The following is a 25,889-nucleotide window of genomic DNA, read 5'->3' as shown; positions in this document are numbered from 1 at the left end:
TAACATATACGTTTCTCACAACATCTCCATCACTACAGGTCGTATAGGCTCCCCCTCACGCTAGTATGTTTGGAATTAGAACCCATTTTCGTTAACTCGGGTGGATCACACACGGGCGAATGGACTTAGTAACACTCTAGTCTACAGCTGTACAGACTAGAATAATGCACCACTGGAAACTGCAACAGGTGGAATCAATAGACCGGGTGTTTGTGCCTGGAGTGTATGGGACCAGACAGTCGGACGTGACAGTGCCACCTCATGACGGCACGGAAGCGTAGTCATTCCTGATGCATTTACACACCAGCTAACCAAATATAGGGTGAAATGTCGATGCTTCAAGGGTAGATGAGTCGTACTCCCTGCGTGTTAGCTAGGGTCATACCGAATCAAGAAGTGTCATTATGAACAGTATGTCGTGCATCTGACGTTCCCTGCTCCTCACATTCGCCGATTGAAGATTAAGGGCCACGCAGCGCGGTGGACACAGGTTATAAATGCATCGCAGCTGGGCATCATGCCATCATGGAATACGTTCACCTGCAATTTAAATTAAGCAGTCAGTTTCCCCCGTCATACCAGCATCCCACACCGTCCAGCGGCTTTCCTGTAAAGTAATTTCCTGGCCACGCTGCCAAGGGGATCCTTTCCAATTATCAACCCCTGAGAGCGCAGATTCTAACAATGGGAGGAGAGCGTCTGCGTTCTGCTTGAACAGAACTTCGGACGACGATGAAGTCGAGATGCGCATGCGCACCGCTTGAAATTCGGTGTCATTCGGAGAGTGGTTCTGACGCATTGCAAGGGCGTGATCTCCCAGGATAGCGATAAATCCGGTCGATTCACTTTTTGATCGCGTGAGGAAGTGAGGAATGCGAACGATGTGCCTGGTGGAACCGGTTGGTCACTATCGCGCAGAAATTATGAAACTGATCAACTATACAGGGTGATGGTCATGAGCTCAGATCCAGCGTTCTTCATACTGCTCCTGTTCTCCCGTCTCGGGGTTTACCCCAATTCCAGTTTCTACTTCTTCTCCATCACACGAAGTCATGGTGCCTTCATCAGGAGAGCCATCTCGTCCCTGGGAATCAATATAATGATTCCATCGGAAACGCAGAAGAGTAGAAGAGTGTAACACGGAGTCCAGCAAAGCCCCATTTAATGGTGCTCTCTGGTAGTAAAGGCTTTGAAAGACGTAAGTCGAGGTACAGCTGCGTGGAATCTTTGGAGTGCGTGTCAGTTGTGGACCGGGAGGAAAGCACGAGAACATCAGAGTCTTCGAATGGTTGTCCACCATTCCTAGAGATATTCTTTCTGATTGTTATCGAGGGGGTGCCATATAATAGAGGCTCGGGCTGCTCCAGCGCACAGTCGTTCATCATTGTGACTCGTGAGCAATCAGAGACAGTAAAATTGGAAACGACCGTCCGGACTGTTCGTCCTTACCGCCTAATTTAGCAATCCGGATTCCTGAGCCTGCCAGGCTCCTGCTCATACCGCAGCTGGAGAGGCCAAGGCGGTCTGCTATAACCGAGTACAAACTATTAGTTACCACCAGTTCGTGCATTCCCTCTATATCTGCACATGGAACATATTTTGCTTGTGTTTTGACTTACTAGTATCATATCATGATGCAATTTTGTTAAATGTCACTCTACTAGGTCTAAGGTCACGTGACGAACCCTGTTTGCAAGGACTCATGCGTTCACTGATGGAAATAGGCTGCGGTATCATGCTCACACGTGTTAAAAAGTATACACCATACTCACCATACCAGGGAAAGCCATATTGTGTGATCATACAACCATTTTGTACAGTTCAAACTCCTGAAACTACCTTGAGAAACCTTTCGAGCAACCTGCATTCACAGACAAGACACCTCAGTTCCACTCCGAACCGAAACGTTAGGTTGCATCACCCAACATTAAGATCTCGCTGAAGACAAGTATGTCAGTGAGATGGTTGCCAAAATATGACAGTGAAACATACGCAGGCGATGATTTAAAGTGACCTGAACAAGAGCCTCTATTAACTCCTCTTTCGCCCGAGAGCCTGAAGATTCTTTCTCCTTCTCCTTGGAGAGTTCAACGGATTCTTTCTCCTCCTTCGCCCGATAGCACGAAGATTCTTTCTCCTCCTTCGCCCGATAGCACGAAAATTCTTTCTCCTCCTTCTTAGAGCGCTCAAAGGCTTCTCTCTCCTCCTTCTTAGAGCGTTCGAAAGCTTCTTTCTCCTTCTCCTTATAGCGTTCGAAAGTTGCTTTTGCCTTCCTCTTCAAGGGTTCAAATGGTAACTTTGCCATCCAAGCAGGCAGATTTTCTTGATATGTATGGACAGGAGTCCTCAGAGCTTCTTCATATGCGCGGGAAGCAGTAGCCACAGCGTCTTCATATGCGCGGGAAGCGGTAGCTACGGCGTCTTCATATGTGCGGGAAGCAGCAGCCATGGCGTCTTCATAAGCGCGGGGAGCAGTGGCCACAGTTACTTGATACGCCTGGACGGCAGCGCTCACAGCTTCCTTTACAGCAGCTGCATGCGGAGACGCGACGTACTGCTCCAGAACGACATAGAAAGACGGGTCACAAGTTTCCTTGGCTTGAAGATAGCGCCGTCTGTCAAAAACGTAGAAGGAGCGTTCGAAGATAATGACAGCAGCTAAACGATCAATAATAAGCAGATTCATCGCAACGTAGTCTCAAAATTCACCAGAACCAAGCTGAACAATGTTCTCCAAGGGTGATGAACCAGAGGCCTGGCACATTCGCAGCATGAGAAATGAGTGTACAATCTGTGACTAATTGGACATACCACAGAGAGCAAGCTGGAGTGTATCTTAACACAGTGATCGTCATGAAGCTCGTCCTATTGATGTATCAGCTATGTCATTCACAAGCAAGGCTCCAGGCTCACTCTCTATTGATGCGAACGGCGGGAAACGACTTGGATCAGCATGGTTCGAGCTCGAAGCAGGATCGACACACTCACACCCTGCGAACGGCGGGAAACGACTTGGATCAGCATGGCTCGAGCTCGAAGGAGGATCGACACACTCACATCCTGCGAACGTCAGGAAACGACTTGAATCAGCATGGCTCGAGGTCAAAGCAGGATCGACACACTCACAACCTGCGAACGGCAAGAAACGACTTGGATCAGCATGGCTCGAGGTCGAAGCAGCATGGACACACTCACAACCTGCAAACGGCGGGAAGCGACTTGGATCAGCATAGCTCGAGCTCAAAGGAGGATCGACACACTCACATACTGCGAACGGCAAGAAACGACTTGGATCAGCATGGCTCGAGGTCGAAGCAGGATCGACACACTCACAACCTGCGAACGGGGGGAAACGGCATGGATCAGCATGGCTCGAGGTCGAAGCAGGATCGATACACTCACTTCCTGCGAACGGCGGGAAACGACTTGGATCAGCATGGCTCGAGGTCGAAGCAGGATCGACACACTCACGTGCTGCGAACGGCGGGAAACGACTTGGGTCAGCATGGCTCGAGCTCAAAGGAGGATCGACACACTCACTTTCTGCGAACGGCGGGAAATGACTTGAATCAGCATGGCTCGAGGTCGAAGCAGCATGGACACACTCACAAGCTGCGAACGACGGGAAACGACTTGGATCAGCATGGCTCGAGGTCGAAGCAGGATCGACACACTCACAACCTGCGAACGGCGGGAAGCGACTTGGATCAGCATGGCTCGAGGTCGAAGCAGGATCGACACACTCACTTCCTGCGAACGGCGGGAAATGGCCTGGATCAGCATGACTCGAGCTCGAGGCAGGATCGACACACTCACACGCTGCGAACGGCGGGAAACGACTTGAATCAGCATGGCTCGAGGTCGAAGCAGGATCGATACACTCACGTGCTGCGAACGGCGGAAAACGACTTGGATCAGCATGGCTCGAGGTCGAAGCAGCATGGACACACTCACAACCTGCAAACGGCGGGAAGCGACTTGGATCAGCATAGCTCGAGCTCAAAGGAGGATCGACACACTCACACACTGCGAACGGCGCGAAACGACTTGGATCAGCATAGCTCGAGGTCGAAGCAGGATCGACACACTCACGTGCTGCGAACGGCGGAAAACGACGTGGATCAGCATGGCTCGAGGTCGAAGCAGGATCGACACACTCACGTGCTGCGAACGGCAAGAAACGACTTGGATCAGCATGGCTCGAGGTCGAAGCAGGATCGACACACTCACAGGCTGCAAACAGCGGAAAACGACTTGGATCAGTATGGCTCGAGCTCAAAGGAGGATTGACACACTCACAACCTGCGAACGGCGGGAAATGGCCTGGATCAGCATGACTCGAGCTCGAGGCAGGATCGACACACTCACACGCTGCGAACGGCGGGAAACGACTTGAATCAGCATGGCTCGAGGTCGAAGCAGGATCGATACACTCACACGCTGCAAACGGCGGAAAACGACTTGGATCAGCATGGCTCAAGGTCGAAGCAGGATCAACACACTCACTTGCTGCGAACGGCGGAAAACGAATTGGATCAGCATGACTAGAGGTCGAAGCAGGATCGACACACTCACAACCTGCGAACGGCAAGAAACGACTTGGGTGAGCATGGCTCGAGGTCGAAGCAGGATCGACACACTCACATGCTGCGAACGGCGGAAAACGATTTGGATCAGCATGGCTCGAGGTCGAAGCAGGATCGACACACTCACAACCTGCGAACGGCGGGAAACGGCTTGGATCAGCATGGCTCGAGGTCGAAGCAGTATAGACACACTCACTTTCTGCGAACGGCGGGAAGCGACTTGGATCAGCATAGTTCGAGCTCGAAGCAGGATCGACACACTCACACGCTGCCAACGGCGTGAACCGAATTGGATCAGCATGGCTCGAGCTCGAAGTAGGATCGACACACTCACAACCTGCGAACGGCAGAAAACGACTTGGGTGAGCATGGCTCGAGGTCGAAGCAGGATCGACACACTCACAGACTGCGAACAGCGGGAAATGGCCTGGATCAGCATGGCTCGAGGTCGAAGCAGGATCGACACACTCACACGCTGTGAACGGCGGGAAATGGCCTGGATCAGTATGGCTCGAGGTCAAAGCAGGATCGACACACTCACATCCTGCGAACGGCGGGAAACGACTTGGATCAGCATGGCTCGAGGTCGAAGCAGGATCGACACACTCACTTCCTGCGAACGGCGGGAAACGACTTGGATCAGCCTGGCTCGAGGTCGAAGCAGGATCAACACACTCACACGCTGCGAACGTCGGGAAGCGACTTGAATCAGCATGGCTCGAATTCGAAGCAGGATCGACACGCTCACAGACTGCGAAAGGTGGGAAACGGCTTGGATCAGCATGGCTCGAGCTCGAAGCAGCATGGACACACTCACTTTCTGCGCACGGCGGGAAGCGACTTGGATCAGCATGGCTCAAGGTCGAAGCAGCATGGACACACTCACAAGCTGCGAACGACGGGAAACGACTTGGATCAGCATGGCTCGAGGTCGAAGCAGGATCGACACACTCACTTCCTGCGAACGGCGTGAACCGAATTGGATCAGCATGGCCCGAGGTCGAAGCAGGATCCACAGACTCACAAACTGCGAACGGCGGGAAACGACTTGGATCAGTATGGCTCGAGGTCGAAGCAAGATCGACACACTCACAACCTGCGAACGGTGGGAAACGACTTGCATCAGCATGGCTCGAGGTCGAGGCAGGATCGATACACTCACTTCCTGCGAACGGCGGGAAACGACTTGGATCAGCATGGCTCGAGGTCGAAGCAGGATCGACACACTCACGTGCTGCGAACGGCGGGAAACGACTTGGGTCAGCATGGCTCGAGCTCGAAGCAGGATCGACACACTCACTTTCTGCGAACGGCGGGAAATGACTTGAATCAGCATGGCTCGAGGTCGAAGCAGGATCGACACACTTACTTTCTGTGAACGGCGGGAAACGATTTGGATCAGCATGGCTCGAGGTCGAAGCAGGATCGACACACTCACCCACTGCCAACGGCGGGAAACGACTTGGATCAGCATGGCTTGAGCTCGAAACAAGATTCAAAGACCTACCACCTGCAAGTAAATGCTCGATGTAAATGATAGCAACCTTTGAACTTTCTGATCAGCTTACAATAATATGTGGAAACCAGGCGCCTAATGTGCCTATTATGTCCTGGTGAAGTTTAGATGTCATTATCTTTGCATCGTCAATATTGCCTGAGAGTGTTCTGAACAATATTAGTCCCTCATGCTTGCTGCAGGTAAATAAGAACATGGGTAGTTACCTCTTAATTGCATATTCCACGCAGAGCTCCAAATTGGTCTGCTGTGTTGACACGAACAATTGCTCCAGCACTTCATTATCCAGAGTTTCAGCCGTTCGTTTGATCAGTGGGCTACAATCTGCACCATCCTTGTTCATGTCTAATGGATCAACGGTCATCTTGTATCACAGCTCGACCATCAACCGACTTACCAGGAAGGCATACATGACATTTAGGAGGCCGTGGGAGGTCGTTGAGAAACCTCAGTTGTGGCCCATTAGCAAATGACTCTTCGGCGTGTTTTGGGGCCTGTGTTGTAGCGTCTTGTCGAGGTGTTCCATTCTTTTTCAGCTGTTTGAATGCGACGTCGTAGAGGGCATCAAACTTTGTGAACAATATGATAACTGGAACTGAGGATTGTGATGCTGCGCATCAGTCAAACATCAACGACGCTCGGATGCAAAAGCTTACTGCTTCCTGTATCGCACTCAGAGAAAAATTTATTTTCACCTGCGGTGAACGACCTGCTGGCCTCGTCCATTGGGATACAGTACCTATGTTGAAACCTTGAGTTAGCGCATGTCGCGAATGATGAGCTGCAATTACCAGATGACATGGAGCTGATTTTTTATTTTGGTTTCTTTGGAACGGCGAGTGATAAATGCCTTGACCATGTTGTATTCTGATTCGCCGCCTGCCTCGAAACCGCGCGAGTCGTGGAATACAAATCCCGGGTTACTTTGAAACACCATTTCGTTCTCGATGTCGTGTTCTCCACGCTGAGAGTACTACGTCAGTTCATGTCCTGAAGTAGCAGCATACCTTGATACCTCTCTAGATGCCTGTAGGACTGCAGGATCGATCTGATGTCGATGGATCAGTACCATCCTCCTACTAGCATTGTGATGCCCACCTTTTCCCCTGCGATGTTGTATATTTCTGGGCTGTCCCATGTGTTGCAGACTCTTTGGAGGATGGTAGTTTTTCCTGCGTTCGCTCTTCCTATGACGAGGATTCGAAAGCGACCGATTTTCTTTCTTATCTCTGAAGGATCCATGGGGGAAGGTACTAGTAAATGTGAGGGAGAAGTACTATTGTTGGTGTAGCCTCATAATCCTTGCGATATGTGAAGCCGGCAAATGCCCAACCCGAAACCAGCCTATCTAGCAATGGGCCCCGCGATATTAATGTTGATATAGCTGTGTACCATGAGGCAGTTGCATGTGGACAGCTTGGTCTGACATCAGCGTAAGGTCCGTAAGGCCAAAAATGTAAGAAACACACGACAGCATTGGAGTCGTGCTATATATGATACGTGCTCTAGTGTTCAATGTTGTACTTCCAAAGTACTTCGGCTCCCCAGAGTTCCTGAAAACGTGTGTTACCTAACTTAGTACAGCAGAGGTCAAGCTCGGTATTACAGGTATTTTCTGCTCGTGTATAAGGTTGGTTACCTTACCATTACACCTATCGCTGCCCACCACGAGTCATGACCAGTCTGCAGTTCTCCCGGCATCGGACCCTCACGCTGACTGCGACCCCCGCGCCAAAGCGTGACTTCTGCCCTCTCGCCCAGTTGCTCCAGGAAAACAATGGAGTGCTTATTTAATTAACCTTATTCTACTTTAGTAAATAGCATAGGATGCATGATAAGGGTGGTACCAGCGCAGGCTCGTGTTTTAGAATACGATAACTTGAAAAGATATAATCAGACGGCACATTTGGTTTATGTAGACTAATCATCGGCGTTGACGAGCGCCAGAAAGTTGTCCTGTTCAGTTTTTGCTGCCGCTGTTCCTATTACCTGACGAGGTCTTGTCATCACGTACGTTGCACATTGTCACGGTTTTGAGAGGCGGCGGTGGGTCTGATGAACTATAATTAACCCCAGCTCTTATCGCAAGCTATAGTACCAGGTTCTTGTGACCCCCGTTCGTAGCTCAGCGCTCAGAGCAGAACTCTTCCCTAGATCAAATCAGCATGGCTAACGCTCTTCACACCTCAATGGCTCTCTACATCCATGGTACTCAATTCTTGTTGTCAAGTACTACCATCAACCCCACTGAATATGTCCAATAGGTATCACCGTCGATTTCAGCAAGTCGAAAACGAACATAGAATCTGCTGAAGTACGGATTGGCGAATCACATTCGCCAATTGAACACAAAGCAGGAAAGAGTTTGCGACACACGTATTCTCCACCCATGTAAGTACTCGGCCCCAACTCATGTTCTCACCTGACTTTGCTTCCGTGTTGCGTTAGGGTGTTTGCTCATGGGGAATCTTTTTCCTTACATATGCGGCACAAGAAACATTTGTTGAGAACCAAGCATCATGAAGACATCACTTTCGATCCAGACGACATGTTCCGTGCGTATAATGCAAGTCAACAAGGTAAAACAAGAATTATTGCATTCTCACCTCGATCGCTCGCGAATTCAACTTCACATGCACAGAATACAACAAGGTTCATAACAACATCACGATCGTCATCAAATTTTCCAGTAATGATACAACAACCGAAGTAAGGATCCGCGTCTGGCATCAAGCCCGTCTAAATCGTAGATTACACAGCAGGATGAGCAGTCTCTCTCCCCCGATCAAAGCCTTGAGCCTACCACTTCCAAAATATTCAAGAAATATCCTCGGTAAGTCAGGATGATCATAAACTGCCGTTCTTGAGGTTGATACTCCCAAGGTTCCGAATTCTAGTGATAGGAAAGGTATCTGGCTTTCTCCGATCTCAGGCCAGTCTTGACGACGTGCTTTTAATAGTCTGGCGTCGGCAAATCATCGCTGATCAGCCATGCATTCGGAGTGGAAAAAGAGGTGGGTCAAACATGACCCTTCAACGAGCACAGCAACTCATACTGTCAATAGATCATTGCAGACGATAAGCCAGGCGAGGCCAACATCGACAGGGAGCTCATCTCAACTCGGAACGAAAGGTTTGTTCTTCACGATAGCAAAGGTTTTGAACCAGGAGACGAATACAACCTCGAAATAGTCCGAGATTTCATTGACCGTCGGAGGAAAATGTCGCCGGAACATCAGTTGCATGCCGTTTGGTAGGGATTCTATCTCGAACATTCCGTTATGGTGGACTGACCAAACACATGGAAGGCTTTGCTTTGAGATACCTCGTGCAGGCGGACGTTTGCTAGAGACTGGAACGGAGAAATTCCTGAAATCGAAAAATAGTGAAACGCTGCGAAATGGTAAGTGGATTGATAACCATCTCTCTGCTACATTGGAGCTCACGCTTTGTCAAAGTTCCCGTTATCGTCGTTCTTACTAAGTACGATATGCTCATCGAACGCATGGAGCGAACTCTAGGTGGAAGCTCTTTGAGCGACGAAGCGCACAAGGAACTCGCTAAGAAGAACGCAGAAGTCGAGCTGCAGGATACCTGCATTGGACCTCTAGAACGATTTGCAGGGCCTGATATTCCCCACGCTATGATCTCTAGTGTGTATCAATACTTCGACAAGTTTATGCATGCCTCTGACGCATAATATTACAGCCGAAGAAGACTATGAAGAGACGCTCACTCACCTGATCCAAGTAACTGAAAAGTGTGTCGGTCAGCACTCTGCGTCCGAGGCCTCGGCGACGACCTCCACCGCTCAGCACTCTGCGTCTGAGGCCGCGGTGATGACCTCTATCGCTCAGCGAGTGCATCCTGGACTCAAAATAAAGGCATCAATCGAGTGCGTCTTCCTTGTTTCATTCTTATCTCGTGATTATTTACGCAGCATCAGAGTTGGCAGGAAAAGTCTGTCCCAGTTTCGCGTTCATGATTACCGAGCACGATCTAAATCTTAATGTCTTGCAGGATACTGGAAAGCGCTTGCGTCGTGCCCAACGTTCAAGAACCGCAAGATGTGGGATTGTCTACATGTGCTTCACACTGACATCGTCAATGTGTGGAACTTCCATGACCCTCATCATGTAATGGCCAGGTTATTTACCGTTTTCGCATCCACCCTAACGCGATTTGCGCATAGTACTTGCACAGTCAAGAGTTCAGGACGATGATGATGAACATGGTCGATAAGATAGAAGTTGGACCGACAGCTAATCCCAACAAAAACATGTAAGCTGGTCGTTTACGTGACAAATGGATTTTTATCTCATTGAATGCTTACAGGGCTTTTGGGTTATCCATGGTGGGCGTTATTGCGGGCATCGTGTCGGCCCTGGCGGGACCTGCGGCTCCTATCGTAGTACCAATCGCAGCAGGTGCTGTACTCGCTGTATGGGCTTATGATGTATACAAGTTATCGTACGCATCACTATTTTTTTTTCCTGTACGAAAAGATATTAACACTTCTTTGTCAGCCACCCGGTGCTTCAGCGCTTCATGGCCTACATTATTCACTTGACGCTTGTGTTGCAGACACTTTTTATCGTGTCAGAAAGCCAGGAACTCACTCGTAGAGCCATCAAGCTCGCGGTTACGTCCTATCTCGCCTCCCCAACAAGTGAAGAAGTTCCTACTTGGATTCAAGATTATGATAAGCAATTGACCGTCCTGGAACGCGCGGATCGCGACATCTTGAATAAGATCACTGAAGTGATGCAAATGTACGAGATCAATACGGCACAAATATCTGAACTTCGGGCAAAAGTTCCTGCTGTGGATTTGTTGTTGGACGAACCATGGTAAATCGAGAAGTCGTAGCACTTGGTTGTTTCTTTTCTGGATGGTTTTGCGCGTGGGCGGTGTCTGAGTACTGACGCGATTGCAGACATTGCTCGCTTGTGCTATGTAACTGGATTTATGACCGATCACCACACTGTAGCCTATGATACACTGTACATTCTATTAATGTACTTACTGCTGGATTTGGCTAATATATTTGAAATGTAACAGTCACCTGACCTTTAGACTTTTTCGCGGTTCTGCTGCCATACGATGAGAACAGTCATTGTCATTTTCCACTGCATAAGCTGCCCTTGCAATCATCGAAATATCGAGCGCGTACTTGATATTCGTTCAATACTCTGTTGTATTTTTGCGACCTATTCTATGCCAAAGACTGTCCTCCAAAGACTGTCCTTCACCTCGGTCTGCTCGATTTTAGCTTTGCTCATGTCTGATCAACATGGGGATGTCATTCATGGAACTTACACCAGATGATAGCCCTTGCACCGTCTCCTGCACCGGCTTTTGAGCCTGCTGAGACAAAAACTTTGTTGTTCTGTATCAGTTGTCCAAGCTCATGCAATCCAGGCGGTGCGGACGCCGCAGAACACCAAGCACTTTGGCAATCCGAGACTCTGGAAAATTGCCCTGTGTTCAAGTTGCCTAAGAGTTTTACATCCACAATGTCCGAGCCTGACAGGAGAGTCATTGTCGTGCAAGCGTCATCGGATGTCATGCACTCTCAGTCGGTGGGCTTTCACTTTTGAATCTAACCATACACTTTCTAATGTCAGCCTATTTTTGTTCAGTTGAAAGCTACCCCGGAGTCAGAGCCAGCATTTTCCCCTCGTTACACAGACGAGCAGCTATTGTCAATGTATGAAGACTTGCTGGAAATACCACTTGCCCAACAACCTGTAGAGGTCGCGACCCGCGAAGCGCTCTGAAGAAGATAGAGATACACGAGCCATGATTGAAGTGAGAGAACGGGTCTGTGTTCATGTGCGTCTTCTAAACTTCAAAAAGATGGAGTCAAGCACCTTACAGATCTCATAGATGTGCGATGGAGACTTGGGCAGCGCTGAAAGTGCAATAGAGTCTCTGAAGGTTGTCATCATCATTCTTAGATGTTCACGAATAGCTCAGCTTTCCGGTGTTACACCGCCTGAAGACATTGTTGATATCGTGCTCGGATATCACCCATTGCATGGCAACATAGAAGGATTTGTTAAACGGTTCGTATTCGGTGCATGCACTTGCAACTGTTGATTGACTATATCTATGCATAGGCAAACCTTCTGAGACTCAACGAGATCTGCATATCAAGTCACACCTGCGTGACCCGGCTGTCTTTTCGTTGCGCGCATTTCCCACTCGTGCTATCGGCCTTCTACATAAGTATGAGGCTTCTGGGCTCCATGCCCCCATGAAGTCCTATTCATGCATTATATCCTCCCTATTCTCTGTCCGTCCCTCTCCTTCACCTCTTTCGATATCCTCAATGCCGGACGTGCCATTAGGAAGACTGGCTGCGAATTCACAAGCTTGGGACCTTTTCCCGCACATGCGCTACGTTGCGCACCCGACCCCAGATGCTATCTTTGCGCATTGGTGATCCGCGCATGCTTCGACTTTCTTATCCCCCGAACCCGAGCGTGCCCTAGACCTGTGGACTGAGATGCTCGACTCGGGAATTGTGCCGACCGAAGGGGTATATGATGCAGTGATCTGTGCTTGTGCGAAGGCTGGAGGGAGAATGCGTCTCTGAGGCCATCAGCTTTGCGCGGCAGATACGCGACCGCTTTGGAGGCGACTGGTCACGAGTGTACCTACATATACACACCCGTTGGTTTTTTCTCAAATGTGTCGTATATAGACGTCCCTTTTTTCGGATATTCCTACATTCACCAGTTGCACTCGGCTGTGGCACGATGTTTCCGTACTCCACCATTGAAGTTATGGCCAGCCAAACCTAGTAGCCGGTAAAGGGTATTGTGCAAGGGGGAAATCATGGCGTGACCGTGGGTAGCAGGGCCGGTGTCTTGTCGGATCAAGAAGTCACACACACGTTATTCCGGGATGATCGATCATTGCTAGCAGCGCGCTGCAAGTGGTGGGTCAAACTCAGGCACTTTGTGGCATTTTCGCAGCTTTGCGTCCGACCGAATTCCTCTGAAATTCCGAGTTCAGGATAGTCTCATCCTCACAGGCTAATTACATACATTAGGCAAATGGCACAGGCACAGGAAAAACTGGGGAAGGTGAGATACGTTCCTTGTTTGGCTTCGATGTCAAGTCGCCGTTGTTATGTGAGCTTCTTCCAAGCCCTTGGTTCTTGTTGTAAGAACTGAAAAGTACGTGTTACACTGGGCAATCTGAACCAGAAATTACCCTTCCATGTACACTTGCTATGGCTTTGTGCGGCCAAGAGGAGACAGTTCTAAGGGGACTCGTCTGAAACTGGGAATCTAGCGTTTTCGTGAAGGTCAGTTTGGGGTTCGCGTTGTCTTATTACTAATGGGTGCATGCATTCCTACTTCATCCTAAAGCATCGTCAATAACATCGGTGGGAGAGACCTATATTCCTCGATGATAAAGTCAGAATCATTGACACTGTTAAATGACACATGCGATGCACACGCTTATTTTCACCGGAGAACAGAACATTTCGTTGAACATATGTCGCACTCTCAGGGAAAGTTGACGGGTGTATTGCGACTCTAAGCACCATTCAACCTACTGCGTCTGCCTTGCTCGAGGATGAGCAGAACCACAACACATTGGGGCTCACTTTACATCGATGAGCTGACGACATAGGCAGCGCGCTCAATATCGCTTGACAGGCAGGAAGTACAAAGGAAGGTACGGTACAAATGCCATATCCAGCTGGTGGATTGCCCTTGCACTCCGAAGTCTCGAACCTATAAGAACTCAAGAGTCTGAGGGAGGGGAGGTAAGTCGATATCCTCCATGAGTCCACTTGTAACCCTCATCTGCGTACAGGTCCCCGCCTTGGTCCTACAGCTCGGCATAACTTTGGACTTGCGGGTTCCTTGGAATATTGTGACTTGCAGCACGGTTATCTTCGTCTGCTGGACTTGCATCCAGCATGCTAAGACTAATATTCTTTTTATTGATTACTTCATCGGCATGGCAATTGCTAGCATTGCTATGGATGCAATACACATGACATTGCTGGTCCGACCCCTTCACACCTTTCGTCATCGGAAGCAAACACGGTCGGCGCACGAACTCTCTTGGTCCAAAAGGTTCATCTGGGCTGCGCAATTGTGTGGTTCACCCAGAGGAGTGGGCTGGAATCATCAAGTAAGTTTACCCTGGAGCACCAGTCGTTCGCAAGCCCTGATCATTCTCATCTGCAGGTGAAAAATCTGCCTGAGCACTCCGCAAAATCAAGACAAGAATTTGTCCTTTCGCGTCTAATGAGTGCAGCTAGGCACTTCGTGTGGTTCGACTTTGCACAATTCTACATAAGGCACAATCCGGCATACAAGTCCGCTACAGCATTCGCATCTCAGAATTTCACCCGTCGCATTCTGGCCTGTGGTGGATATTTAGTGTTCTATTATTGCTTGGGTGTTATCATCCATTCATTGATGGCGGCTCTTGCTGTAAGCTGCACGTCGTCTGAGCCGAGCTCGTGGCCCAATTTCTTTGGGAAATGGGAGGACGCATATACCATCAGACGATTCTGGGGGTAAGTCATTCGTCTGGCACATGCTCTGTACTTAATGCATTGTTCGTTGGCCAGTCGAACTTGGCATCAATGTTTTCGACGCGTGAGTATTGTTTCACTGGAAATTACAGATTAAGTGTACTTACCGTCAATCGGATCAGTTCCTGGTTCCCTTTGGCCAGAAGATAGCATCACTTCTTGGTTTCAAACCCGGAACAAATGGATCGTCCTACACTCAACTGTACACTGCCTTTTTCATCTCTGGCATTACTCATATAGGAGGCGACGCAGTGCTCAACTCCTCTCGCCTTGGCATTTCGAGCCCTTTCTTCCTATATCAGGCATTCGCCATCACGTTTGAGGATATGATCATAGCTGCTGCTCGGCGTGCGGGAGTGACAGAGACGAAGTGGACGCGTAAGATGGGATATGTGTGGGTAATTTGTTGGTTCATTGTTACTGCGACGCCATGGGTCACTGCTGTGGGCATTGCTGGGGTAGAAGATGGTGGGGCAGTGCTCCCCTCCAAAAATTTTCCACCTTCGTTATGCGACGTTCTCGTCAGATATGTGGGCATTTAGTTGAGTTCTTGTATGCTTAGGCTTGCCCACTCTCTTTTGGTGCGCGTCGCGTGAATGCTGATAGTTACGCCTCTAACTCGAGTACCCTGATTTACTGTTGTGATATATGCCCACATAAACATGTTTTTTGCCCTATCTCTCTAATCATGCCTCACCGATATGGAGTGCACTAATAACCCAGTATGTCGGATAACTCGAAATTGACTTGAAAGAACTTTGAAAAAACAAGTCGAATTCAATAAGAGAACAGCTTACTGTCACAAGGAGCACATTCCAGCAAGGAAGATAGCTCATCATCGAGATTATGATTCAAGACGTATTTCGACAACTTCCTCAGAAGAAAGGTTCAAATAGTCGAGCCGATTATATTCACGAGAAGACGTAACGATGACATGTTATAGATTTGCAGTACTGGAATAGTGCTTGATCTTGCATTTCCAAGGGGCACCACGACCACTAGAAGAAACAGACTTGCACGATGGTAACAGTGGCAGTGGCTAATAAGCTGAATAAAGCAATAAAACCACCTCTGCTACCTGCGCTGCGCTATTATAATTCAATGTCAACAAACATGAAATCTTCGTTTGCCTGAGTAGAGTAACTTGCCTTTTCTGGCACACCCGTGGAGTACCCAATGGTGTAAGCGATACGCGTGAGCACCCAGAAGAAACTCGTGGCGGCGGCAAAGTGAGGATACTTGAGTCCGGTTATGAGAGTGCTGCAAATACGTGTCCACTGAGTTGGTCCTTAGGTCAGAGTGCAGATCGGCTCACGAAATAAGAATCAACGGGATAGTCTCGAGAGTGTTCTGATGGCAACCTAAATCCGGAGGATCAAATCAATATGTACTGGGCCGCGTCGAACGTGAAGGACATACGCTGGACACAGTTGTACCGAAGAGCAGCTGGATTTTCTTTTAGTTGAGCGTTCTCCGCATACACTAGACCAAGTTGAGTAAGAGACAGGGAGAAGGTTAAGGGAAGGCTGACGTTGAGGATAAGGGATGCCCGCTGCCTTCCTGGCAGAGCCGATACGTACGATTTGCCATACGATGACCCAGGCAGCCGACAGCAACGAGGCAGCTATGTATTGGTAACTGAGCAAACCATTAGCGCATGGCAGATTCGAATGTACATGCTTGGACTTACCCGTCTGGTAGAACTAGAGTCATGGTGTTCCGTGTGAGAGGGTCGAATGAGTTAGGAGAGCGTTGATTGAGATTGAAGATGGTGTGCTGGAGTCGAATTGACAAGTATGCCGAGTTTAAAAGGTTTTGTCAAGCTGTGTTGACTGCCGTCAGGCTTCCTGTCGCTGTGGCGGTTTCAGACTGCAGCAGTGCCACCAGTGCTGGTGATCGTCCCATCGTCTCGAGTAACAGCGTGGTTACCCGGGTAAGCGTTGAATTACTCATTCCCCGGTCAACGTTAACATGAACAATCAGCTTGGTCACTGCAGAAATTAATTTCCCGGCGGAGACAGACTTACATAATACAAGAAAGACGGCGACAAAGCCTCTTGCAAGCAGGCATTGAGCTCGGTCTTTCTGTCGGATCAACTGCCACTGGCCAGTGCACTCAGCCAGTCTCCGATAGACGCAGCAGACACTGTGTACGCAGTAGTATCTGTGCACCGTACTACATGTGTAGCTTCATACTGTTTAGCTGAGCTGCGACTCACACGACGTTTCGGCGCGCCCGCTTCTACTGCGACATCGTCGGTGGGCCTAGCTATGTAGTTAGTACTTTTTCCGGCGCTACCGAGATAGTTAGTCGGGTGGCACATGCCACACTCTTTTAATATACACTGAATTGCCACACCACCACCTACTACCTGGTGCTCTCCCCTGGTCAGAGAATAAGTATGGTCTTTAAGGGCTCCAGTCGGGCTTCAAGCTTTGGATAACAAGGCCGCCGCATCATTGGCGCATCAGCTGTCAAAATCAAATTTCACCTTATCGGATGACCCAAACTACGGTATCATACTACGTGTGCATTGTGGATCCCACACCGCCTTGAGCTCCAAGGCCCTCATTAAGGCTCATTCATTCATTCAACACTTTGTTGGCTTCCACATCCGCGCTCCAACTTGATGTCCGGCACAACTGACGATGATGACCACCGCCTGGAAGCCCTTGGGTACAAGCCTTCTTTTCGGCGCGAGTTTTCGAATCTCGCCACAATTAGCTTTGCATTCAGTATCATGGTGTGTTTTGTTCATTCTATGGCAATTCTTATCTCATTTCAAATTTAAATTACAGGGATTGTGTTCGAGTGTCGCGACGACTCTCAACACACCACTGTTACTTGGAGGTCCTGCTTCCGTACGTCATAACTCGATCACTTCCAAACGTTGAAACAACCTTAATTCTAGGTTACTTGGTGCTGGTTACTTGGGTCATGTATGTGCTTCACGCTTGGGTCCAGCATCGCCGAGATAGTCTCTGCATTTCCTACATGCGGAGGGCTATATACAGCGTCAGCTCAACTCTGTCCAAAGTCCCATCGCGCTATCGTAGGCTGGATCGTTGGTTGGTTAAACATCCTTGGTCAGGTCGCGGGAGTGTCATCAACGGAGTTCGGTCTCGCAAACATGATATGGGCTGCAGTATCAATATCTTCTCCAACATTCCAGCTGACACAAGGCAAGACGGTTGGATTGTTCGCTGGCCTTCTTATTGTCCATGGACTCTTGAATTCGTTGGCGACTCGGTACCTGGCCTTCGCTACCAGAGGCTTCGTCTTCGTGAACCTCGGTGCAACTATCGTTATCATCATTGTTCTGCTAGCGACCACGCCTCGTTCAGAGATGCATCCAGCAACCTACGTGTTTGGAAGTCAAGGAATTATCAATCAAACCGGGGGTTGGAATAATGGCATCGCTTTTTTGCTCGGTCTATTGAGTGTACAATGGACGGTACGTGACAAGGCGATCACTCGTAACGTTTGACTTACCTCAAAATACAATCAGATGACGGTAAGATTACACAGTTTCCAAAAGTCGTTGTAGACTTGAATGATATAACAGGATTATGATGCGACCGCTCATATTTCGTACGTATTCTTCATGAACATTTAGTGCCCAGTTCATGTATCTTCAATCTCAGCGAAGAAGTTCGTCGTGCTGCGTACGCAGGTACGTTATATCATTGCAGAGCGTCTAATATGCAGTCCTCATATCTTGCTTTCCAGCGCCTGCTGCAATATTCATTGCTGGTAAGCTTTGATCTTTAGATAATTCCTAATAGTATCAATGAAAATCTAGTCATCGGAACCGGGATATTGGGATGGCTATTGAATATCGTTCTCATGCTGTGTTCAGGTCCAATGTATGTTGTTCTACACACCATCTATCCCCGCCACTTCTCATGAATACAACCAGAGAAAGTCTGCCAGGAATATCTGGATCTGCATTCTTGCAGGTATGACACGAGTCATGCACTTGTAAGCAAATGAGCTCACTACGCAACAGATCATGGTTCTGCGCATGGGCACACCTGCAGCACTATTCCTTTGGGTAGTTGTTTTCTTTATTTGATACGTACTTGATCAGGCTGATGGTGTGATAAGAGCTTCGTATGCCTCACAGCGTTTTTCGTTGCACAAACGGCACTCCATGCATGCTCTCGTACTGTCTATGCTTTCAGCCGTGATCATGGCAAGTAATATTGTTTAGCAAATATTCCATGTTCTGACCAGGTCCGCAGGTCTCCCCGACAACGGATACTTTGGTCATATAGCGTCTTCTACTAGAACACCCTTGCGTGCTATCTGGTTTACAACTGTCTTGTCCATCCTTCCAGGTTTCCTCGATCTAGCCTCCCCGATTGCCGCGAATGCCATCTTTGCGCTCACTGCTATTGCACTTGATATGAGTTACATTATTCCGATATTCTTGTGAGAGAAGGTTTTGTCGTTCTTATCGCTTGATTGACCAAGGGCAAACTTTTAGGCGTCGCATCTACGCAAATCACCCAGATGTGAATTTCCGCCCAGGACCATTTTACATGGGACCAGGTCTCCTCGGTTTGGCAGCAAATGTTACTTGCATAAGCTGGACGCTTTTTGTCTGCGTCATTTTCTCGCTGCCCACTGTGTTCCCTGTCACTCAGTTCAATATGAATTACGCGTCCGTGATCGCTGTCGGAGTTGTTTTTCTTAGTGGGTCAGTACGAATTAGTTCTGTTCAAGTTTAAAGTAACTAAATGTCGCATGTCGTCTGGCTAGGGTGTGGTATGTTCTCAGGTGAGTTGTTAATTCTGCGGTGTATGTTCAGCAATCTCAAAATCACGACCATCCAGCGCGCATCAACACTATCATGGACCTTCGTCCAACCTTGATGCAGAAACCAAAGCTCGGCTCGGTTTGGAGGAAGTTCAACCCGAATCGTCATCCATCAGTGAGAAAGAGAAAGATCATGCGTTCGTGTCTTTGGACTCTGCGTAGTGTCGTCGCTCTCTCTATTAATGTGTTTGGAAGAACAATGCTCACGATTTGGGTACTTCTGCACCGCTTTATCGCCGCAGTCATCAGATATGGCATGATACCGCACGCCAGTGCTTGTATTTCGACTTGTTACACTGCTACCACCCGGAACTACTTATATTTGAATATGGATTAAAATATGTACTACCATTCCCCCCGCGTGGACTGGTCGCCACTTGGCGTGAACAGGCGTTCCTGGAAAGCGCCGTAGTGAGCGCAACCATCAGGGAAATCGGTGATTCCTAATTTGACACAATATCACCGAATTCTCGCGGATTGTCAAGGATTCGATACGTTCCATTGATATGACTGATTTTTTTAGTCCCCCTCCCAATTGTAGACAATTCATCCTAATTATTACCAATACCAAAGCGTGAATCAGACAATAGATCCAATTCAAACATCGCGCAAACAATCAAATTCAGGTGAATCCTAGTCAATTTTACTACTAGCGCTCGTCACCTACTACGTACTCCTCCGACTCTGGCATTGCATCGATGTCAAGGAACATCAACGCCTCGTCCGTCTCGAGATCGCACACCACGTTGGCCTTGGAGCCACTGCAATACACGATCAGTCAAATAACGAGAAAATCAATCGAACGAGCACATACTAAACAGTTTTATAGACAGAATTCATCAGTACGTGGTACTTGCGCTCACTAGTGTCAAAGATACCGTTCAGGATACCTACGAGTGTTTTGTAGATCCCGCTATATAATTCACAATTAAAATCACGGTCGTATTTTTCGGATGAATATTGCATGATGACACTGCGCACCTAGACAGCAATAAGTAACTCGCTCAGGGAGTCCTAAATTGAACTCACCGCTGTTCCTGCGAGAGCAACCATAGCAACTGGAAGCTCCCTCTCGTCCGGACGATCCTCGACAGTCGACACCAATTTCTCGTGAAATTTAACTCCGACGCTCGCGTCGTCAACAAAAAAGGCCTCCGCTATGGTGTCCAGGATGGCAGGTGCCTGGAACGGCTTGCTTCGAATCGGTTCGTCCTACACACATCAGTTGATAGTATGGTTGAGCTTAAAGCTTGATCAAGCGTCGGTCTTCCAAGTTCCCCGTTACGCCATATGTAATAGTGCAGCGCTCCATATGCCATTGGGCCCGACTGTACGTGGCAAATTGCACCGCCGCCACCTTTCGTCACGGTGCTTCCGAACAACACCATAGTCTTCAAATTGCCTGAAGTGATCTTGCTTCAATGAAGTCACTGCAGTTTAATGACGGGGCAAGTATGCCGTGCAAGTTGGTGCGTTCATGGATACACCTAATGTGATATGATTCTATGTGAACTGATATCTTGAACCAGGAAGGACTGGCCTTAAAAAGGCTAGTACGAGCGTCTTCTTGGCTGTCGACTGCGCTTGAAGCAGAGTACAGGCATATCGACACAACAGACCGATAACCACGAAGCTCCCGCGAGTCGCTTTATTATCTCGCGCTCGTGGTGAACTGAGATCAACGGCGGTCTCGTCTCATCAATTTGGCAGTTTCCAATCACACCACGCACGTTAGACAAAAGCCTGAAATGTGTTGGACTCGATGATCCGGTGGGTCAAACTCTCGGTTTTCCCCCTGGATAGCTGTGTCGCTCGATACAGCATCTCGTTCGCTGGCCTCAAATTGCGCTTAAACGAAAGTAAGTTATCATGCGTTCAATTAATTTACCGGCGCTGATGGTTCTCTGTAGATAATCACTCCATCTCTTCTTGAACGTGGATGGCTTGATGAAACGTGTGACTTTGATGATACCTAGGAGGTGGAAAACGTTCTTGCCAGCGGTAATGTCAAATTGATTGGCGCCAGCCAGACTTTTGGGCGCCGGCAACTTCTCGATACAGATGCGGGGCTGAATTTTGTCCTGAATGGGAATGACTGACCCCAGGTTGGAATAGTATTTGAAGATGGCCAAGTTACGCCTGCTGTTATGCAGATCGAGCGAGCGCTGCGTATTTACGATATGGGAAAGAACTGCGGTCGGGCACCGGTCACCATCAAGGTGACCCACGACGCAGATTACATCCATATCTAGCTCAGAATGAGGTTTTGCGGTGATGCAAGGATAAGGGTATCGCGGTTGTCGCCTGCACTGCCATTGGTGGGTGGAAATTTCATATTGTTTTGTTACCATCAGTGACGACATGACTATTGATCACAATGTGCAGGTTATGCCGTTGTGCGCCAAGATCCGGCCATCGTGGCGCTGGAAAAAAAGTATAACGTTACTCTAACACAGGTTGTCCTATAATGGTACATCAAACGCGGGACAAGCCTTGTTGCGAAACGCGAGAAGGCCAGTAGGCAAGAAGAGTGTTTGAAGGTAAGTTTAGAGACGAGTGTTCCCAGCTTCCCTCTCTAATAGCGCATTAATAGGTGATTGAACTACACGAAGAGGATGCAAGACGGATTGATGCGTTGGACAAGAATAGAATTCGGTCATGTATGCAGCCTGATAAGCAGGGAAAGGTGCTTGTGTGGAGTTTCGATCGCTTGAGATGGCGGCGAGAAGAAAGAGTGCTTCAGATAGAAGCAAATATTTTAAGGTGGATATGGAATTACGCCGGAATGACTGGGGTTTCATCCGAGGTGATGGATTTATTTTTTTCCTGCTGTAAGTGTCATTCTTGTCATCTGTCGAGTAGGCCCCGCGGACAATCCCAAAGGCTGGTCTTGTGATAGTTGGGCGGCGTGCCGGGCGGGCGGATCGGTGTAGTACTATCACTGCGGAACGCCTTGAGCATCTCATGACTTTTCGAATATTTGTGAAGCCCAGCTGTCAGCGCTAGCGTGGAGGTTTGTTAACTTGCCGCCTCGACGTGTTTAAATGGCTAACGAGTACGTTGACCTTGAACACAGGGGCGGTTCCCATTGTGGGCAAGCCTAGTTTTTGTCGAAGGGAGTTTTATATGCGAGCACTTGGCATGACAATAAGGGTCTTAGAATGTTCATTAGCGGAGATCCTGTTGAACAGGCTAAAACGACTTCTTGTGTCCTCACCGCCTTGCAAGCGGGTTACAGACACATTGGCACAGTACCTAGGGAAATAGTACGGAACAGAGAAATTTGTTGAAGAGGCTTCTGGGATTCCCCGCCGTGATGAACTCTTCATTACCACGAAACTTCCGTAAGTCTGTCTCCTCCGATGCCCTTCGCCGTGTCTGGACTGTTCTAGCCTCTAACACACCAAACGTGTACAATGGTTCATCAATCAAAGCTTGAAGAACGCAGGGCTGGATTATTTTGACCTTGTATGTGAACTTTGGCTCATTGCCAAGACAATCGTGCCTTCTGATGATGGTACCGCTGTAGTACCTGGTACTTTGGCCTCACAGCGTGGCATAGTATGGTAAGAAATGCCGTATTCATTTACCGAGTGATGCGCATACGCGTGCAGAAACCGAGTCTAGGCCTGAAAACCCTGACTCGCATGGTCAGGTTAGACTGGATGAAACAGGCAACTTCAACGATACCTGGGCCGAAATGAAGAAGGTCCTCGCCAATGGGAAGGTTAAAGCGATCGGACTGAGCAATTTCTCCGTAAGACGTACATATCTTTGTATGGGTGGAGGCCGTCTTCTAAACGAGGTCCGCAGACGGAAGCATTATTCAAGACTGCCAAAATAATGCCGGCCATGCTTCAAGTCGACTGAGCATTGCGTAAATATGACCGGTCAGGAGAAGGAACTTTACCTTGGCATCAGGATGCACTCTTATCTAGTGCAGAATGAGTGTTAGTTTATTGCAAAGAGAAGAGTATTACTGTAACAGCATATGCTCCGTTAGGTCGGTTGGAGTAGCCCCAACCTTACTTTGGTATGTGAGTTATGCGACCGCGGGTACATGACGGTGGGTGTGAGATAGCCAGCCACAACGAGGCCACCCCTGCGCAACTTATCCTTTCATGGCACGTGGGTAGAAGCGCCGTAGAAGTTGTTGCGAAGAGCACGGATGCTGCAGGACAGAAGCAGAACTGCCAGGCAAGTCTGACAGAAAATTATCATGTAATACGTTGACGCGACATTAATTTTTCTATCCAGATGTGCATACCATCAACGGGCTCGGAAGAAATCAGCCTATTTGCAATAAACCTGATGAGTTCGGAAACGTGTCGGGGAGGTCTACAGAAAGGCTTGGATGAAATGAGTTCAGAAAGTAGCAAACTTACAGTGCATTTTAGCCCACACTACTCCTGCAATAGATATCAATTTGCATACTTGAGTATACAGTACAACAAGGAAAATCTAAGCGCCATTATTACGGGTAACAGGCGGTGTACGAATATCGGAAGTCGTAATGTCGTTATGCACCTCCAAGTAAACGTCTCACTGTATAGTCACACAGTGACTCGTTGTCAAAATCCTCCCAAACAACTATCGTCCGATCCGTCAAGAGTGGATGATGAAAAGCCTCCATATAGCACATAGGGCCTGTGATTGGGTTTGTCGCGTGGTTTATTGTCCACGGTATATGCTCCATATTTGCTTCCTCGCTCCCGTTCCCATGGACGTTCCTTCTGTCTCTGACGGCGGACTTTATTCGCGTCGCTAGGAGGAGGATAAGGAAGGAATGGGGGAGTCGAGTGAACGTTAGGGCTGTGATTAGGATAATCGTATTGATTGTATGATGGTGTCATTATATAACCATTGGAATCCCCTAGAGTACGGGGGGGCCACGGTATTGACGGAGCAGGTTTTAAAGAAGCATTTAATGAATCCGAGGAAGAACCATCGCTCTCGTCCGACCCCGAAGAGAGATCAGGAATCAGAGAAGGTTGTGTTGGGGAGCTGCACCAAGGAGTGGATTGCGACCCATCATCAATGCCGCCCAGTTTTGAGGGCGAAACTTGAGATTGATGATTGAATACGGCACGAGGATGGAGATGAATGCCGTGTTGTGAACGTTTTGAAGTAGATGACGAGCTAACTGGACGGTCCTCGTCCAGGGTATAAGTACGTCCAGGGCACCCGCGCTCAGGTAGAGCACATGTGTTGGGTGCCACAACAATGGGAGAGCGGTCATAGGTAGAAGGGGGGTATGCCGAATAGGTCCGAGTCAAGGCCGGGGATGGGGGAAAGTGAACAGCATGAAGCCGTCCTGGAGAACTAATGGCACGACCATAGCTCGGAGTTGTTTGTTGGTGCTTTAGAATAGGACGAGGGTGTGATGCCGATGTCGATGATGAGGGGGTATGCATGTCGTTATAAAAGAGACAAAGAGTACAAAGTCAAGGACAAGCTTGAGCTCGACAAAGGTCGCCAAGAGGGTGTTAGCAGGAAAACAGCATGGTGGAAGATGGACTTTTAAAAGGGCTAAAAGGGCTAGTCGATGGAGTGTGTGCTATGTATTTGGTGTGGATTTGGTCAAGCTTTGTTTTTTTCTTTCTTTGTGTGTGGCTGTTAATTAAATTATGTAATTTGATCCGGGTAACGTGGTTATTTCGCCCAACTCCGCGATATAATAATATAATGCTTCCACTATCTTTATCACAACTTTGACACGACATTTGAAGGTTCAAATCTTGCTAACATGGTGTCTCTGTCTGTCGTCATATCCTCCTATTATGCCCTGAACCTAAGTTGATAGTGGCTGATATTATTCAGGGTCCCCGCTGTGCCCACCGGCTATCGTGCTGCTGTCCGAGTGGAATCAGCCCTCAAACGTGTATCAGAACACAGGTCGCCAAGTACTTGCTAGAACACTGGTCGCCAAGTGCCTGCTTTTCGGCTATGTTATTAGCCTAACTTTCGGATATGAGTTCATTCATGTATGGTATTCTGCACTTCTGCTAACGTCTCGAGCCACCATCGAAGATCTCACACAGAATCGCATCCGAATACCCTATCATCTTCGCTGTGTCCCGAATATTGTCCTACGTCTACTTAATACATGGGTTGCTCTCAGCAAGATTCGGTAAGGAGACTGGTCTCCCGACAGTAACCAACAACTACCAACAATATTCACCTTCAGTCTGACAGATGGCTTCTAATTCCCCGCCTTGTTCAAGCCGCGACTTCGTTCTCGGTTCCTTGGCCAATCGCCGCTTTTGCCCCTCCCGTCCTCCTCTTCGAAGCTATTGTGGGCGTTCTCGTACCTCGCTTGGTGTCTCCGTAACAGAGACAAATACATTCTCATCTGCGCAAGTCCAAGAAGGCTCACAAAGGACATGACGTGTGACT

The 25,889-nt window shown here is 48.5% G+C and overlaps 12 protein-coding genes across 12 annotated transcripts; 6 read left to right on the top strand and 6 right to left on the bottom strand.

Moving 5' to 3' along the window:
* Positions 1-523: 523 nt before the first annotated feature.
* Positions 524-1,385, bottom strand: HD556DRAFT_1436078 (uncharacterized protein; the record flags this gene model as incomplete). The annotated part of the gene is made up of 4 exons (XM_041305509.1): positions 524-540; positions 580-887; positions 984-1,084; positions 1,140-1,385. The coding sequence occupies 4 exons, from the start codon at positions 1,383-1,385 to the stop codon at positions 524-526; spliced, it is 672 nt and encodes a 223-aa protein (XP_041168004.1).
* Positions 1,386-2,520: 1,135 nt separating this feature from the next.
* HD556DRAFT_1319524 (uncharacterized protein) lies at positions 2,521-3,044 on the bottom strand (the record flags this gene model as incomplete). Its single annotated transcript, XM_041301286.1, has 4 exons — positions 2,989-3,044; positions 2,812-2,865; positions 2,710-2,755; positions 2,521-2,658 (listed from the first exon to the last, which is right to left on the bottom strand). Exons 2-4 carry the CDS (start codon positions 2,853-2,855, stop codon positions 2,524-2,526), a joined length of 225 nt encoding a protein of 74 aa, XP_041168003.1. The 5' UTR covers positions 2,856-2,865; positions 2,989-3,044.
* Positions 2,883-5,909, top strand: HD556DRAFT_1436076 (uncharacterized protein; the record flags this gene model as incomplete). Its single annotated transcript, XM_041305508.1, has 6 exons — positions 2,883-3,170; positions 3,234-3,499; positions 4,593-4,603; positions 4,678-4,766; positions 4,821-4,948; positions 5,003-5,909. The coding sequence occupies 6 exons, from the start codon at positions 2,883-2,885 to the stop codon at positions 5,907-5,909; spliced, it is 1,689 nt and encodes a 562-aa protein (XP_041168002.1).
* A 395-nt stretch (positions 5,910-6,304) lies between these two features.
* On the bottom strand, positions 6,305-7,344 carry HD556DRAFT_1436075 (GTP-binding protein; the record flags this gene model as incomplete). Its single annotated transcript, XM_041305507.1, has 6 exons — positions 6,305-6,447; positions 6,500-6,712; positions 6,759-6,841; positions 6,894-7,066; positions 7,118-7,150; positions 7,201-7,344. 6 exons carry the CDS (start codon positions 7,342-7,344, stop codon positions 6,305-6,307), a joined length of 789 nt encoding a protein of 262 aa, XP_041168001.1.
* Positions 7,345-8,267: 923 nt separating this feature from the next.
* HD556DRAFT_1454086 (uncharacterized protein) lies at positions 8,268-11,184 on the top strand (the record flags this gene model as incomplete). Its single annotated transcript, XM_041308095.1, has 16 exons — positions 8,268-8,310; positions 8,367-8,493; positions 8,551-8,681; positions 8,744-8,811; positions 8,865-8,935; positions 8,986-9,010; positions 9,063-9,116; positions 9,168-9,355; positions 9,411-9,505; positions 9,561-9,755; positions 9,811-9,997; positions 10,049-10,062; positions 10,123-10,238; positions 10,295-10,383; positions 10,438-10,572; positions 10,629-11,184. The coding sequence occupies 16 exons, from the start codon at positions 8,268-8,270 to the stop codon at positions 10,954-10,956; spliced, it is 1,866 nt and encodes a 621-aa protein (XP_041168000.1). The 3' UTR covers positions 10,957-11,184.
* Positions 11,185-11,991: 807 nt separating this feature from the next.
* Positions 11,992-12,550, top strand: HD556DRAFT_1223429 (uncharacterized protein; the record flags this gene model as incomplete). Its single annotated transcript, XM_041296886.1, has 3 exons — positions 11,992-12,181; positions 12,225-12,404; positions 12,456-12,550. The coding sequence occupies 3 exons, from the start codon at positions 11,992-11,994 to the stop codon at positions 12,548-12,550; spliced, it is 465 nt and encodes a 154-aa protein (XP_041167999.1).
* Positions 12,551-13,851: 1,301 nt separating this feature from the next.
* On the top strand, positions 13,852-15,346 carry HD556DRAFT_42145 (membrane bound O-acyl transferase family-domain-containing protein). The gene is made up of 5 exons (XM_041310552.1): positions 13,852-13,888; positions 13,939-14,262; positions 14,319-14,653; positions 14,708-14,735; positions 14,794-15,346. The coding sequence occupies exons 2-5, from the start codon at positions 14,086-14,088 to the stop codon at positions 15,211-15,213; spliced, it is 960 nt and encodes a 319-aa protein (XP_041167998.1). The 5' UTR covers positions 13,852-13,888; positions 13,939-14,085; the 3' UTR covers positions 15,214-15,346.
* A 416-nt stretch (positions 15,347-15,762) lies between these two features.
* On the bottom strand, positions 15,763-16,384 carry HD556DRAFT_1302658 (uncharacterized protein; the record flags this gene model as incomplete). Its single annotated transcript, XM_041299524.1, has 5 exons — positions 15,763-15,931; positions 15,987-16,032; positions 16,091-16,153; positions 16,203-16,309; positions 16,362-16,384. 5 exons carry the CDS (start codon positions 16,382-16,384, stop codon positions 15,763-15,765), a joined length of 408 nt encoding a protein of 135 aa, XP_041167997.1.
* A 917-nt stretch (positions 16,385-17,301) lies between these two features.
* HD556DRAFT_1436070 (APC amino acid permease) lies at positions 17,302-19,655 on the top strand (the record flags this gene model as incomplete). The annotated part of the gene is made up of 15 exons (XM_041305506.1): positions 17,302-17,415; positions 17,471-17,533; positions 17,584-18,126; positions 18,181-18,186; positions 18,238-18,263; positions 18,317-18,345; positions 18,402-18,425; positions 18,475-18,538; positions 18,592-18,631; positions 18,682-18,726; positions 18,780-18,858; positions 18,917-19,106; positions 19,162-19,374; positions 19,437-19,454; positions 19,511-19,655. The coding sequence occupies 15 exons, from the start codon at positions 17,302-17,304 to the stop codon at positions 19,653-19,655; spliced, it is 1,599 nt and encodes a 532-aa protein (XP_041167996.1).
* A 487-nt stretch (positions 19,656-20,142) lies between these two features.
* HD556DRAFT_1302656 (uncharacterized protein) lies at positions 20,143-20,881 on the bottom strand (the record flags this gene model as incomplete). Its single annotated transcript, XM_041299523.1, has 4 exons — positions 20,143-20,254; positions 20,308-20,474; positions 20,523-20,684; positions 20,714-20,881. The coding sequence occupies 4 exons, from the start codon at positions 20,879-20,881 to the stop codon at positions 20,143-20,145; spliced, it is 609 nt and encodes a 202-aa protein (XP_041167995.1).
* A 374-nt stretch (positions 20,882-21,255) lies between these two features.
* HD556DRAFT_1302655 (uncharacterized protein) lies at positions 21,256-23,448 on the top strand (the record flags this gene model as incomplete). The annotated part of the gene is made up of 12 exons (XM_041299522.1): positions 21,256-21,352; positions 21,609-21,712; positions 21,775-21,811; positions 21,879-21,927; positions 21,985-22,033; positions 22,087-22,299; positions 22,356-22,420; positions 22,482-22,506; positions 22,761-22,837; positions 22,928-23,059; positions 23,121-23,298; positions 23,356-23,448. The coding sequence occupies 12 exons, from the start codon at positions 21,256-21,258 to the stop codon at positions 23,446-23,448; spliced, it is 1,119 nt and encodes a 372-aa protein (XP_041167994.1).
* Positions 23,449-24,064: 616 nt separating this feature from the next.
* HD556DRAFT_1223358 (uncharacterized protein) lies at positions 24,065-24,907 on the bottom strand (the record flags this gene model as incomplete). The annotated part of the gene is made up of 1 exon (XM_041296881.1): positions 24,065-24,907. The coding sequence occupies one exon, from the start codon at positions 24,905-24,907 to the stop codon at positions 24,065-24,067; it is 843 nt and encodes a 280-aa protein (XP_041167993.1).
* Between the last annotated feature and the right edge of the window lie 982 nt (positions 24,908-25,889).

The sequence above is a fragment of the Suillus plorans genome, assembly GCF_016647745.1.
Source record: "Suillus plorans strain S12 chromosome Unknown HD556scaffold_1, whole genome shotgun sequence".
Lineage (NCBI taxonomy): Eukaryota > Fungi > Basidiomycota > Agaricomycetes > Boletales > Suillaceae > Suillus > Suillus plorans.
Note: the sequence above shows the minus strand (reverse complement) of the source record. Positions and strands in the feature narration are given on the sequence as shown.

What these genes read in the sequence shown, in the direction of transcription:
- HD556DRAFT_42145 (XM_041310552.1), top strand. Translation starts at nt 14,086, where the DNA reads ATGGCAATTGCTAGCATTGCTATGGATGCAATACACATGACATTGCTG. An exon ending in GAGTGGGCTGGAATCATCAA is followed by an intron (nt 14,263 to 14,318) that starts GTAAGTTTACCC and finishes TCTCATCTGCAG; the next exon opens with GTGAAAAATCTGCCTGAGCA. An exon ending in ACCATCAGACGATTCTGGGG is followed by an intron (nt 14,654 to 14,707) that starts GTAAGTCATTCG and finishes TTCGTTGGCCAG; the next exon opens with TCGAACTTGGCATCAATGTT.